Genomic DNA, 11,862 nt, shown 5'->3' on the forward strand with positions numbered 1-11,862 from the left:
AATATAAAACAAACAACTGATTGGATAATTTATTTATTTTAAAACAGAAAGGGTATCAACATTTTGACTTGCCGAACCCAACACCCCATCCCCTTTTGGTTATATTTATGCCATCGAGAAACGGTCACACAGTGCTTGTGGAAAAATCATGAGAAGAAAAGCGCCGTGCAGACAGTTAGAAAGTGTGCAATCGGACAGCGGAAGTGCGAAAAAGAACGGTCAGTGAGGCTGCACCTGCTGCTCGCCCGCAAATCAACAAAGTAATTGCGCCGCAAATCGATTAAATTAATTATTTTCGTCGTTCGCCTGCCTGTGTGTGTTTGTGTGTAAGCGAGTGTGTGTTGTTTCTGTTTTTGCCCTTGGCGAAGGCAAATAGTGCTGCTCTCCTCTCGCACAGATGACCTAAACGCCATTTTTTGCTGGCCTTGCCAGATCGCCGGCAACGTTGCAATCGCAACGCACTGGCAACACCAAGCGTTTGCGCGAGAGAAATTTCTAAGCGTTTTCGGGGGAAAATATATTTTAAACGCCTCCGCGAAAGAGTGTGCGGCTGAAAAACAATAAAAGCAGAGATAGTGCAGAGATTGATAAAGCCGAAGACCGAAACAATGAGTGTGTGTGGATGAGGTAATACCCAAATTCCAAATTCGTGACTGCGTGCGTCCTCAAGTTTCACGCCCATTTGCCGACTTCGTTTGCTCCGTGTAATCATCAATGAGTGGTTGCGTTCACTTAAAAGTGCGATTCGTGCGCGTGTTGTTTACAAATTGCGAGCTGCATAGTGCGAATTCAAGGCGCCACAACTTATTTGCCAACTGGTCTCTGTAAAATCGCCAGTTTCGCCGAGATTTGGCCAAATTAAGTGGTAGACGGGGGGCGAGAGAGTAGGGTGATTGAGAGAGGGGGGACTTAAAAGCCCAGAGACCAGCTCACAAACACTTGGATGCGACGCACGCACACATACCTTCACACAGTCACACACACGCTGCGCTCTTTTGTCTACGTCTTTGACTTTTTCTCGTTTGTAATCATTTTCCTCCCATTCGTACGTGTTTTTTCTACAAATATTAGAGCTCGCGAGCTGCTAATTAAATTATAAAACATACAGAAGCGCTAAAGACGGGCCAAACCAAGCCCACAATCCCCGCTCGTTGGCCTATTTCGCTAAAAAAGCGAAGGAACCTTAAAGAGAGAGTGCGAGTGCCAAGAACGTCTGAAAAGGTGAGTTTTTAGACATACATATTAGACCCACAAGAACTGGGCTAATACTACGGCGGTTCGAACATTCTATGGGTTTAACCGTAGTTCCACCGGATTTGAGCCCCTGCCAAGTCCATACTTTGCCATACACCTGCCGTGTGCCGTGTGTCGTGTGCCGACGAGCCAATCAATAAACGCTTGCCAATGTCCGCAGCTTTCACCAAATCTAGTTTTCCTGCTTGGACTCTCGCCCAGGAGCTCACTATGTAGACTCAACCCAAATCATCATCATCATCGTCATCAGCAGCAGCAGCAGCAGGGGAAATCTACAAAAGAGCGAAAATGTCTTTTATAAACAACCTGAAGAAGGTCTTCCACCTCGGCGGGGGTGAGGCCAAGAAGAAGCGCCTGTACAACAACATCAAGATGGACACGGATCCGGAGGAGTTCTGGGAAATGGTCGGTGAACTGGGCGACGGGGCCTTCGGCAAGGTCTACAAGGCCCAGCACAAGGAGCAGAAGCGCTATGCCGCCGCCAAAATGTGCCAGCTGGAGGACGAGGAGAACCTCAGCGATCACATGGTCGAGATCGATATTCTCTCGGAGATCAAGCACCCCAATGTGGTGGAGCTGTACGAGGCCTTCTCCATCGATGATAAGCTTTGGGTGAGAATCTGAGTGCGGTTTTTGGAATCAGAAAGCAGAGTAATCTTTTGGTAAATCCCCACCTACAGATGCTCATCGAGTACTGCGATGGTGGAGCCCTGGACAGCATCATGGTGGAGCTGGAAAAGCCTCTGACTGAGCCGCAAATTGCCTACGTCTGCAAGCACATGACGGAGGGTCTTACCTTCCTGCACCGCAACAAAGTCATCCATCGCGATTTGAAGGCCGGAAATGTGCTGCTCACCATGGAGGGCGGCGTTAAATTGGGTAGGTCTTTGGGCTACCCCTCACTCCAATCATCGATTTATATAAACTTTCACATTTCAGCGGACTTCGGCGTCTCGGCCAAGAACAAACACACCATGCAGAAGCACGACACCTTCATCGGCACTCCCTACTGGATGGCCCCGGAGCTGGTGCTCTGCGAAACATTCCGGGACAATCCGTACGATCACAAAGTGGACATCTGGTCGCTGGGCATCACGCTCATCGAACTGGCCCAGATGGAGCCGCCCAACAGCGAGATGTCGCCCATGCGAGTGCTGCTCAAGATCCAAAAGAGCGAGCCGCCCAAGCTGGAACAGCCTTCGCGATGGAGCAAGGAGTTCAACGACTTCCTCAAGAAGTCTTTAGTCAAGGTGGGTTAACCTTTTTGATCTGGAGTAACTCTTTTTCCTGACTGAAGTATTATTTTGTGCCCAATAGGATCCACAAGTGAGGCCCACAACGGATGTGTTGATGCAGCATGGCTTCATCAACAGGCATCTGGATGCGAAGCCCATCAAAGACCTGCTGCTCGAATACAAGGCCGAGGTCGTGGAGGAGGTGGTGGACGATGAGACCGAGGTGAGTGTGCCCTGGTAGTCCCCGGGATGTATCCCTGTGCCCTGCACCGCACCCACGTAGACCAAATGCTAGATGTGATGATAATCTCTACGTTTTCTCACCTCTCCAACTGCTCTTTCTTCTCTCTTACACGCTGCCGCCTCAACCCAACCAAAATCGCACCGCGCGATATTTTATTTTCATACGTTTATCTTGGTTTATTCTCGACTATTCTTTGCCTTGCGTTTATGTTACGTTGTGTTGTGTTCGGTTCTGTTCTGTTCTGTTCCATTCCACTCTGCCAAAATGTCGCAATGTTTGTTCTTATCATTATCATTTGTATGTGGTTACTTGGAAATAATTGATATAGAAGCTTAAACGCCAAGTGAAGCGGCGCTCGCTCTATCAGAGGGTTGGTAAGTCGTTCTACAGCAACCCAGTCGTCCGCGCTCCGTCCGTTCCCAGCACCCGTACCCGCACCCCTCATCCGGCATTGCATCTCAGTGGGCGGGGGCACAATTAGTTTACTTATTTTATCAGCATTGCCAAATGCTGCTTATCACTAGCTCCTTCGTTGTACTTGTTTATGTGCTTTGGTTTCTCCGTAAACCCTTGCCTTGCTATCGGTTTCTGACGGTAGTTATAGCAAGAACACTTTCAACGACACAGGGTTTTAAATTACTAATCAGTCTAACCAGAATTGTCCGTTTCGCTAACTGAAAGCCTCTTACATCAAACACTCAGACATTGTTTATGGAGCAATAAAAAAACGGATTAGCAAACAATGCGTTTTTTGGTTCAACGTCGGATGTAAACACATTCTTTTGGGATGGCTTTGCTGCTTAAAAATAAGTATTACTCACAGCAGTGATAATTTTTTAAACTATTATGCAAATTCGGCATGTCGAATATGGTTAATTATAGTAAAAAATTTGTTGTTTGAGTTGCTGATGTCGTAAAAGTCAAGTAGTCGTGCTAGTTTTCTATAGGAAACACTATAATTATCGATATGCTAATGAGTCATTTGTTAATCTTCCCCAGGAACCCCGCAACTCGGCGCTCCAGCTCGACCTGGACGATGACTCTGCTTCGCTGCAGAGCCAAGACATTGACAAACGTAAGCATCTCAATTAATTGATTTACTTTTAGAGCTCCAGATTATATATATGCTTTACCCTTTTGCAGTTCCAGGTACACCTACATCCATTTTGCGGGATGCCAAAGAGCAGTCCCAACCAAGTAGCAGTTTACCAATCGCAGCAGCGGCAACTGCAGCAGCAGCAGCAGCTACAACCACAACAAAAGCAACAGCAACCACTCCGGACAGACCAAACCACACAAAGGATGACAATGCTGAAGCGGCAGCCCAGCAGCCGCCGCATACCAAAGTGCCAGCTCCAGCGCCGCCGTCGTCGTCCCAACAAACGCCTCCACCGCCAGTCCAGCAGCAGCCACCAACACCACCAGCCCCAACCACAGCGGCCGTGCTGCAAAAGAAACCCGAAGATGTGGCAGCTGCAACTGAGGCAGCTGAAAAAACCGAATCCGACAAGAAGGTAAGCACTCATCTTCTCGTTTAACAATACCAAACAAACTGATTTGAATGCTCGCCCTCTTTTATAGCACTTTGTCAAAAAGGAAAAGGGCAAAGCGCCGCCCCCACCGTCTCCCTTGGGTCTTGCAAATGCCAAGTCGCCGGCCAGCGACTCCCAGACATCTCCCAAAAAGCAAACCACGCCCGAACCCGCCACCTCAGTCACCACGGCCATTGAAGTGGCCATTGGCCAGGAGGCGATGGAGCCGAAGCCGCAGCCGCCCTCGCCCACAGCCTCCTCCATTGTGTCCGTGCAGTCGGTGGCCTCTTCCAGCTCCTCGGGCAGCGTTTCGAATGCTGTCCTCAGCTCGAGCACTTCGCTGATCACCATCAACAGCGATCCACCCACACCGCAGCATCACCAGCAGTTGCCAGCGCCACCAGCGCAGCATTTGGTGCTGCCCAACAGTTTGGAGTCTGTGAGCCAAATCACTGTGGTGACCAGCACCCATCCGCCGGTGATCATCGACAACTCGGTGGTGCCGCCGCCGCAGAACGAGGTGATCATTGTGTCCAACGATCTGAACAAGAGCACCCACCTGCACGAGTCGTCGACGGACGACGACTTCCCCTCGCTGGACGACAGTTTGGGCGATGCCAGCAGCACACCGCCCCACAAGCAATCCTCCATGATATTGGCTGTCAATGAGCCGGCAGGAGTGGTGCCCACTCCGCAAACAGCCTCCACTGTCCACGCTCGCAAGCTGGACGAGAGTGAGGTGTTGATTGTGAGTCCCTCGTACGCGGATGATGACTCCGCCTACAACACGGCATCCGGCAGCCACAGTCACGATCACAGCGACCATCTGATGGACACGAGCCACGTTTCCGTGGTCACCGTGGGCGACGAGGGCGTCAAGGTGAAGGACAGCAGCAATGAGTTGGGCAAGCGCCAGCCCAACGGACTGGGCCTTGTGCCCGAGGACGTGAACATCATTGTGAACCGATTCAAGCAGGAGAAGCGATCGCCGGACAGCTCGCTGAGCGAGAATGGCTCGGTGCGCGGCCGCCGGGGCATCGAGGTGCTGGTGGGCGGCAGCGGGGGATCCGACGTGGACAGCATCGGCACCAACACTAGTCAGGACAGCCGGAACGAGGTGGATCACAATAACAAGCAGCAGCAGCAGCAGCAGGTGCAGCCAGCAGCGGCAGTGCTGATGCCGCCACCGCCGCCGTCGGTGACGAATAATAACCACAGTCCACATGAGACCATCAACGAGGAGGAGGAGGTGGTCATCCGGCCCAAGGCGAGGGTACCGCCCGTGGTCAAGTCTGTGAATGCCCAAGGCCTCACCAAAGAGGAGATTGAGCTGCGCAATCTGCGCAAGAAGACACGAAAGCGCACGCGCAAGTTCGAGATCGATGGCGTGCAGATGACCACCACCACGAGTCGTGTGATCTACGGCGACGATGAGAACGGACGGATCTACGACGACCACGACTTCCGCAAGCAGGAGCTGCGCGAACTGAAGATGCTGCAGAAGCAGGAGAAGAAACAGCAGACCGAGCTGTACCTGAAGGAGCAGCAGGCCAAGGAGCAGCAGGATCGTCGCTTCGAGCAGGAGCGCTCCTCGCTGGAGAAGACCTACGAGGCGGACATGGACATGCTGGCGCGCCAGCACAAGCAGCTGGTGGAGAAGACCGAGCAGTCGCAGGAGAACGAGCTGCGCTGCACGTCCAAGCGCATTCGCTCCGAGCAGGAGCAGGAGCTGAAGATCTTCCGCGAGAACCTCAAGCAGGAGATCAAGCTGCTCAAGCATGAGGTGGACCTCTTGCCCAAAGACAAGCGCAAGGATGAGTTCAAGCAGCGCCGCTCGGCCATGGACCTGGATCACGAGGAGAAGGAGCGCGCCTTCCTCGATTCCCTCAAGGAGCGGCATGAGCTGCTGCTGCGACGACTCAGCGAGAAGCATCGCGAGCACCTGGCCTCCATCAACCGCAACTTCCTGCAGCAGAAGCAGAACGCGATGAGGACGCGGGAGGCACTGCTCTGGGAGCTGGAGGAGAAGCAGCTGCATGAGCGCCACCAGCTGTCCAAGCGGCATGTGAAGGATCTGTGCTTCATGCAGCGCCACCAAATGATCATCCGGCACGAAAAGGAGCTGGATCAGGTGAAGCGCATGCTGCAGCGCAAGGAGGAGGACATGGTCAAGAAGCAGACGATGGAGAAGCGAGCGCTGCCCAAGCGAATCCGGGCAGAGCGCAAGGCACGAGACCTCATGTTCCGTGAATCCCTGCGTATATCCACGAACCTAGATCCCGAAATGGAACGCGATCGCTTGAAGAAGGTACAAGTGAACTAAAAAGTTATTGCGAGAAACATGAACTTATACCGATTTCAATTGCAGTTCCAGGAGCAGGAGAAGAAGCGCTACATGCAGGAGGAGCGTCGGTTTGAGGTCAAGCATCAAAAGCAATTAGAGGAGCTGCGCGCCACACGCGAAAGCGCCATAAAGTGGGTTATTTCTTAACTATCTATCACCTCCGTCAATACTCATTTACAACTATTTGCAGAGAGCTGGAGCAACTCCAGAACGAGAAGCGCCGGGCTCTGGTGGAGCATGAGCACTCCAAGCTGTCGGAGATCGATGAACGACTGAAGGGCGAGCTGCGCGAGTGGCGCGAACAGTTGGTGCCTCGCAAACAGGTGTGTATGCCAACAGGTCCCTACTTTTAACCCGCCCAAGAGCTCTTTCAGCCAATGCTCTCCGCCTTACTTTGTTGGTGTTATGTGTTTTTTTTTTTTATTGATTGTACAAAGTAGCTCAACTCGTTTAATATAAGTTGGTAATGATACTCAATGTATATTGATTGGTTTACGGTGAACTGTGGTGTCTTGTGCTACCCTCTTTCCCTTAAAAATGAGAACCCATCCCGACCCGTTCCGTTCCGTCAAAGTTGCGCGGTTTAGAGATGAGCCATAGACGGGGGTGGATTGCCTTAGTTAATTTAATTGTCTTTACTCAACTGATTTGTCATTCAATCAATAAGTATAAGTATAAGTTTGTTGGGTGAACAGAAAAGAGACAGTGAATCATCATTAGATAATATATTTCTAATTGTGAGGCGGGTCGGTAATCTTTGCTACTGATACGACAACTGGGAAATTGACTGACGAACCACTGGCTCATCTTTAAACCGCTGCCACTTGGCTGAACCAAGGCTGAACTTAATCCAATTATTTTTTCAACTTTTTCTCTCTCTTTACACCCACGCAAATGCATTCACTTTGGTGGCCTACTGTACCTACTACTACCTACAAAACTAAAACAAAAACAAAAACCAAAACCGATAACTGATAACTGATAAAAACCAAATATATAAAAAATGCTTACCGCTGTGCTTCCCAACTACTAACCAAAAACAAAAAAAAAACAAAAAAATCAACCAACCGATCAACGGATTTGGTCATGCATGTGTTTAACAACCAAATCGAAACGAGCATAGGAACTGAACCAACGCATCAAGGTGGCCATCGATCAGCACGAGCAGTGTTTCGGCCTGGTGCTCAATCGCGAGGAGTTCGAGGACCAGGAGGTGAAGCTGCCCATGCACCTGCGCAACATCTACAACGAGCGATCCTCGCGCCTGCTGCCCCGCAACACCTTCATTGATCCGCAGCACTTGCCGCGCTCCCGCTCCTCGCTGCTGATGATGGGCGGCGGCGGCAGTCGGTTGTCCAACTTCCGCGGCTCAGCGCCAGATCTCAGCCGCAGTGTGCCCAGCACTCCGATCCTGCACAAGCAACAGCGATCGCAGATGATCAGCGATCTGGTGCTGGAGGAGGACGAGGAGCAGTTGCTGAGCGAGCAGATGAAGCGGGCCAGCGTGACCACGTTGCCGGCCCAGAGCCAGCTGCGCCTGATCACTCAACTGCCGGCCAATGAGCTGGTCAAGGTGGTGACCACCACGCCGCCACTGAACAGTGCCGAGGATGCGAATGCTGCCAAGCCAGCCATGAGTACTTTCCGGGGCAGTACACCACCGCTGCCGCCGCCGCCACTGAAAACTCCCGATGATCTTGGCCTGGTGAGCAACCGATTCAGCCGTCTGGATGCCCAGGCAGCGGCAGAGGCCAGCGGCGGCAGCGGCGGCGTGGAGCTGCGCATCCACGAGGGACCAGTGCTAACGGCGCACACGCAACGGCTGCTGCACACCACCTCGTTTGCCATCAAGCGACCCTCGTTGGCCAGTCGCAGCAGCGGCCGATCCTCGCTGAGCAGTGCCCAGTCGATGTACAACATCAACGAGCTGTCCACGCGTTACACCAGCGATGCAGACTTGATTTTCGACTCGGGACGCAAGGCGGCCGCCCTACTGGACGAAGTGCAGCCGCAGCTGAGGTCCTCCCTCAAGCCGGACCACCACAGTCACAGGCTCAATGGCAGCGTGGCATCGGCGGATTCGGCCGCCCCCTCGGATGATTTCTACTACGACCTGTATGCGGCCAAGTACCGATTGCCGAGGGTCAATCAGCGGCAGCACAGCTGTGAGGAGGATTCATCGGCCATCTAGGACGGAGAATGATCCATTGCGAACAGCACTTGCCACGTTGCAGCAGCCAGTTTCCTAAATGCACTACTACTAAACACTTACCAGTCAATCAAACCTGTACTCACACCTACTGACACCGAATCCACCTGCTTTTCATTCCCCGCCTGGTGCTGGCTAAATGCTCGTCCCCAGTAGTCAGTCCCCCCACCCAAAAAAAACACCTCATCTTGCTAACCGAATATGTCTAGCCATAACTATTCTTACCTACTAACGCGAACGCGCTCTGCATCGGAAATTGCCATACACTCTGTCTTGCCAAAAGTTGATTATGTTTGTTGGAATTGCTATGCTATATTATTGAACGAAAAGTGTTTTGTTTTAATGTTAGAGTATTTGCCTGACTTGGACCAGCCATCCGCTTCCAAATGCATTCCATTTAAGCAGTATTATCGAAGTACTTAGTAAACGAAACGAGAGAATAATAAAGAAGAATACAATCAACATTCCACTTAGCCACATGCCAAGCATTTGTGTAGCCATATCTTACTCTAAACACTCGTATAACTATGAACATACAAATAAATCTTATCATATTGCAAATTTCATGATGCTTCACTTTACACACACATATATATATATCTATAAACACTCCCACATGCAAACAACAATGCGCTGCTATCGAAAACCAAAAAAAAACAAACAAACAAAAACCAAACCAAACCAAATCAAAAAAATCTGTATCCAAAAACTTTTCTTGCCGGCTCTCCTCTTCTCGTAATGTGTAAAGCAACTACAGCAGCGGCTGCAACAAGAGGTTAGTCCTTTGATCTATCCCCAGTGTGCTTCCCAGACCATGGGATATGGGTCGTATACTTCATATCTGGTGGTTGCGGAAGACGACACTGTGTATTCTATGTATAGTTCTTCAGCTCTAAATGTCCTACTAATGCATGCGCTATATAGCTAAACTTTCCTTTCACCCCGATTTCCATATCACTCTCTAACTTGATATTGTCAGACTGAATGTTGTTGCCTAGTAAAGTGTGTTCTCGTTGTCTATATGTTTCTAATGTATAACTGATATTCCGAAAGCAGCAGTTGGAGGAGACCTTCGCCCAGCAACTGGACGAAATGGAGACCCTGTACGGCGGCGCCCTGATTGTGTCCATGCCCGCGGACACGCTGCAGCGAGATCACTTCACCGGCTCGACGCGCAGCAGCCTCAGTTCGTATTCCGAGGGCTGAGGCGGGCCGGGAGCAGGATAACAAAGGAACTGCAGCGGCAGCAGCTATGACAGACAGCTATGCAGAACGTAACAAAACAATTGTCAGCCATCCATTAAGGCTTCCGCCAGAGATTGGGCGCCTCTGCCTTGGCTTATATATATTATTATTATATATATACATAGAGAGAAAGGGTATAGAGTATATGTATATTTCAGATGGACGTGTATGTATGAAAGCCGTGCCAAGCAGCGCGTCGGGTCAAGCTTAAGTTTTTTGTGTCGTAAAAACGTATTGCATAAGTTTAATTTTATCATCTTGCAGTGTATGTTAGCCTATTGTTCTATTACTATTACTATTATTATTATTATTATTGTACATGTCTATCGATCTGTCGAGAAATCCAATCCATATCTACGAACCATACATGTCCACATGTATAGGCATATGTGTTATATGTGCACGAACCGAACCGTCAAGAGCAGAATTAAATTTACTTAATATTTATCTATGTTTAACACACCACACACACACACACACACACACTCACACACTCCCGCTCCAGCAAAGAAAAGGACAAACATACGTAAACCAAACAAATATTTTTTGTTGACCCTACTGCTATTGTAAATATATCTATAAATAATGGTATCTTAACTATCCAACTTAACAGACACACACACACACACACACTTAGAGACAGAAAAGTTTAGCAAAAGTTAATATGTGGCAACAGGAGAAATATGTGAGATGTTGGGATTCCATAAAACAAATTGTGTGAGCACTCGAGTTTCGAGTTGCAGACGGACGTAGATATGCAGATGGAAAGTGAGAGAAGGCCGTCGGGTAACGATAAAAGATATTTATATTTGTAAACGTTTATGCTTATATATTTTATATAAATATATATATTTAAAATTAAACAAAAACAATATTCAACAAAAAAAATATTAAAAAAGAATAGAAAAATTACAAAGAATTGTTATTTTCTTTTTGGATGGCGTTTAAGTCTATTGTTTTTATGAAAATTGCCCGAGACTTTGCTCTTAGCCAGATTCTTTTACCCTAGCTTTAATTTAATTTGATGAGATTAAAGGCAAAACTTTGCCGTCGAAACTTCAGCAACTTAACTGCAGTAACTCAGCTTGAGTGAGGGCCAAAGGGAAATTGTGCTCGAATTTTGGAAAATATGTCAGTACCAAAAATTGCTGAACTCTCGCCGGCATGCCAGCAATATCTGTCCACTGGGCTTGGCATCTCTCTAGTTGAGCGATGCCATGCTGTGCCTTTCGATTACATGGTCAACGGTGCGTATGGGCGATGTGGGATGTGGGGGCACTTTGAAGAATTTTGCGGCTTCGTCAAGCGAGAGTGTCGCTACCAAATTCCAGCATATGGGATGCATTGGCCACTGATAAACTCGACCTTCCTGCAGCACTCGATTTTTGGCCATTTATTGCAGCAGTTCTTGGGATTTTGTAAGCTCAGGACCACACCCACATCCCACTCACAATCAATTCTGCCCCTAATCCGAAGCGGCCATTTCCTCGTCCCCAACCCCCGTGCGCCCAGTGGCACAGAGCTCTTACTCATCTTTCCTTATGCATTGTCCATTTATGTATTTTATATCATATATGAGTATGACGAGCATACAGAAAGTATCCGCAGACCTTAACACATGCCAAGCCCAAGGGGAAAGTGCGGGCTTGTCGGTTGCCAGGATTTGGATGGGTGATGTAGGTTCTGTGTGGCAGGGTGTGGGTTCACTGGGGCCACTGCCACTGCCACTGCCACTTCCACTGCCAGTGCCAGTGCCAGTGCCATTGCCAGTGCCATGTCAGGCGCGTTAGATCCATTGT

General features: G+C 49.5%; 1 protein-coding gene across 9 annotated transcripts; it reads left to right on the top strand.

The window, feature by feature from the left end:
* Window positions 1–109: 109 nt before the first annotated feature.
* LOC108144469 (serine/threonine-protein kinase 10) lies at window positions 110–10,526 on the top strand. 9 transcript variants are annotated; one of them, XM_017269376.2, is made up of 14 exons: window positions 110–260; window positions 1,072–1,221; window positions 1,415–1,866; window positions 1,935–2,133; window positions 2,194–2,504; window positions 2,572–2,712; window positions 3,733–3,808; window positions 3,877–4,247; window positions 4,315–6,573; window positions 6,634–6,740; window positions 6,800–6,932; window positions 7,733–8,752; window positions 9,567–9,662; window positions 9,875–10,526. In XM_017269376.2, exons 3-14 carry the CDS (start codon window positions 1,543–1,545, stop codon window positions 10,022–10,024), a joined length of 5,187 nt encoding a protein of 1,728 aa, XP_017124865.1. In that variant the 5' UTR covers window positions 110–260; window positions 1,072–1,221; window positions 1,415–1,542; the 3' UTR covers window positions 10,025–10,526. The 9 variants fall into 9 exon arrangements, with proteins under 9 accessions (XP_017124865.1, XP_041563728.1, XP_041563731.1 ...); XM_017269373.2 differs by lacking the exon at window positions 7,733–8,752 and adding an exon at window positions 3,062–3,103 and having other exon boundaries at window positions 112–260; window positions 9,567–9,593; XM_041707794.1 differs by lacking the exons at window positions 9,567–9,662; window positions 9,875–10,526 and adding an exon at window positions 3,062–3,103 and having other exon boundaries at window positions 7,733–9,527.
* Window positions 10,527–11,862: the final 1,336 nt, after the last annotated feature.

Source organism: Drosophila elegans, unplaced genomic scaffold (genome assembly GCF_018152505.1).
Source record: "Drosophila elegans isolate 14027-0461.03 unplaced genomic scaffold, ASM1815250v1 contig_183, whole genome shotgun sequence".
NCBI lineage: Eukaryota > Metazoa > Arthropoda > Insecta > Diptera > Drosophilidae > Drosophila > Drosophila elegans.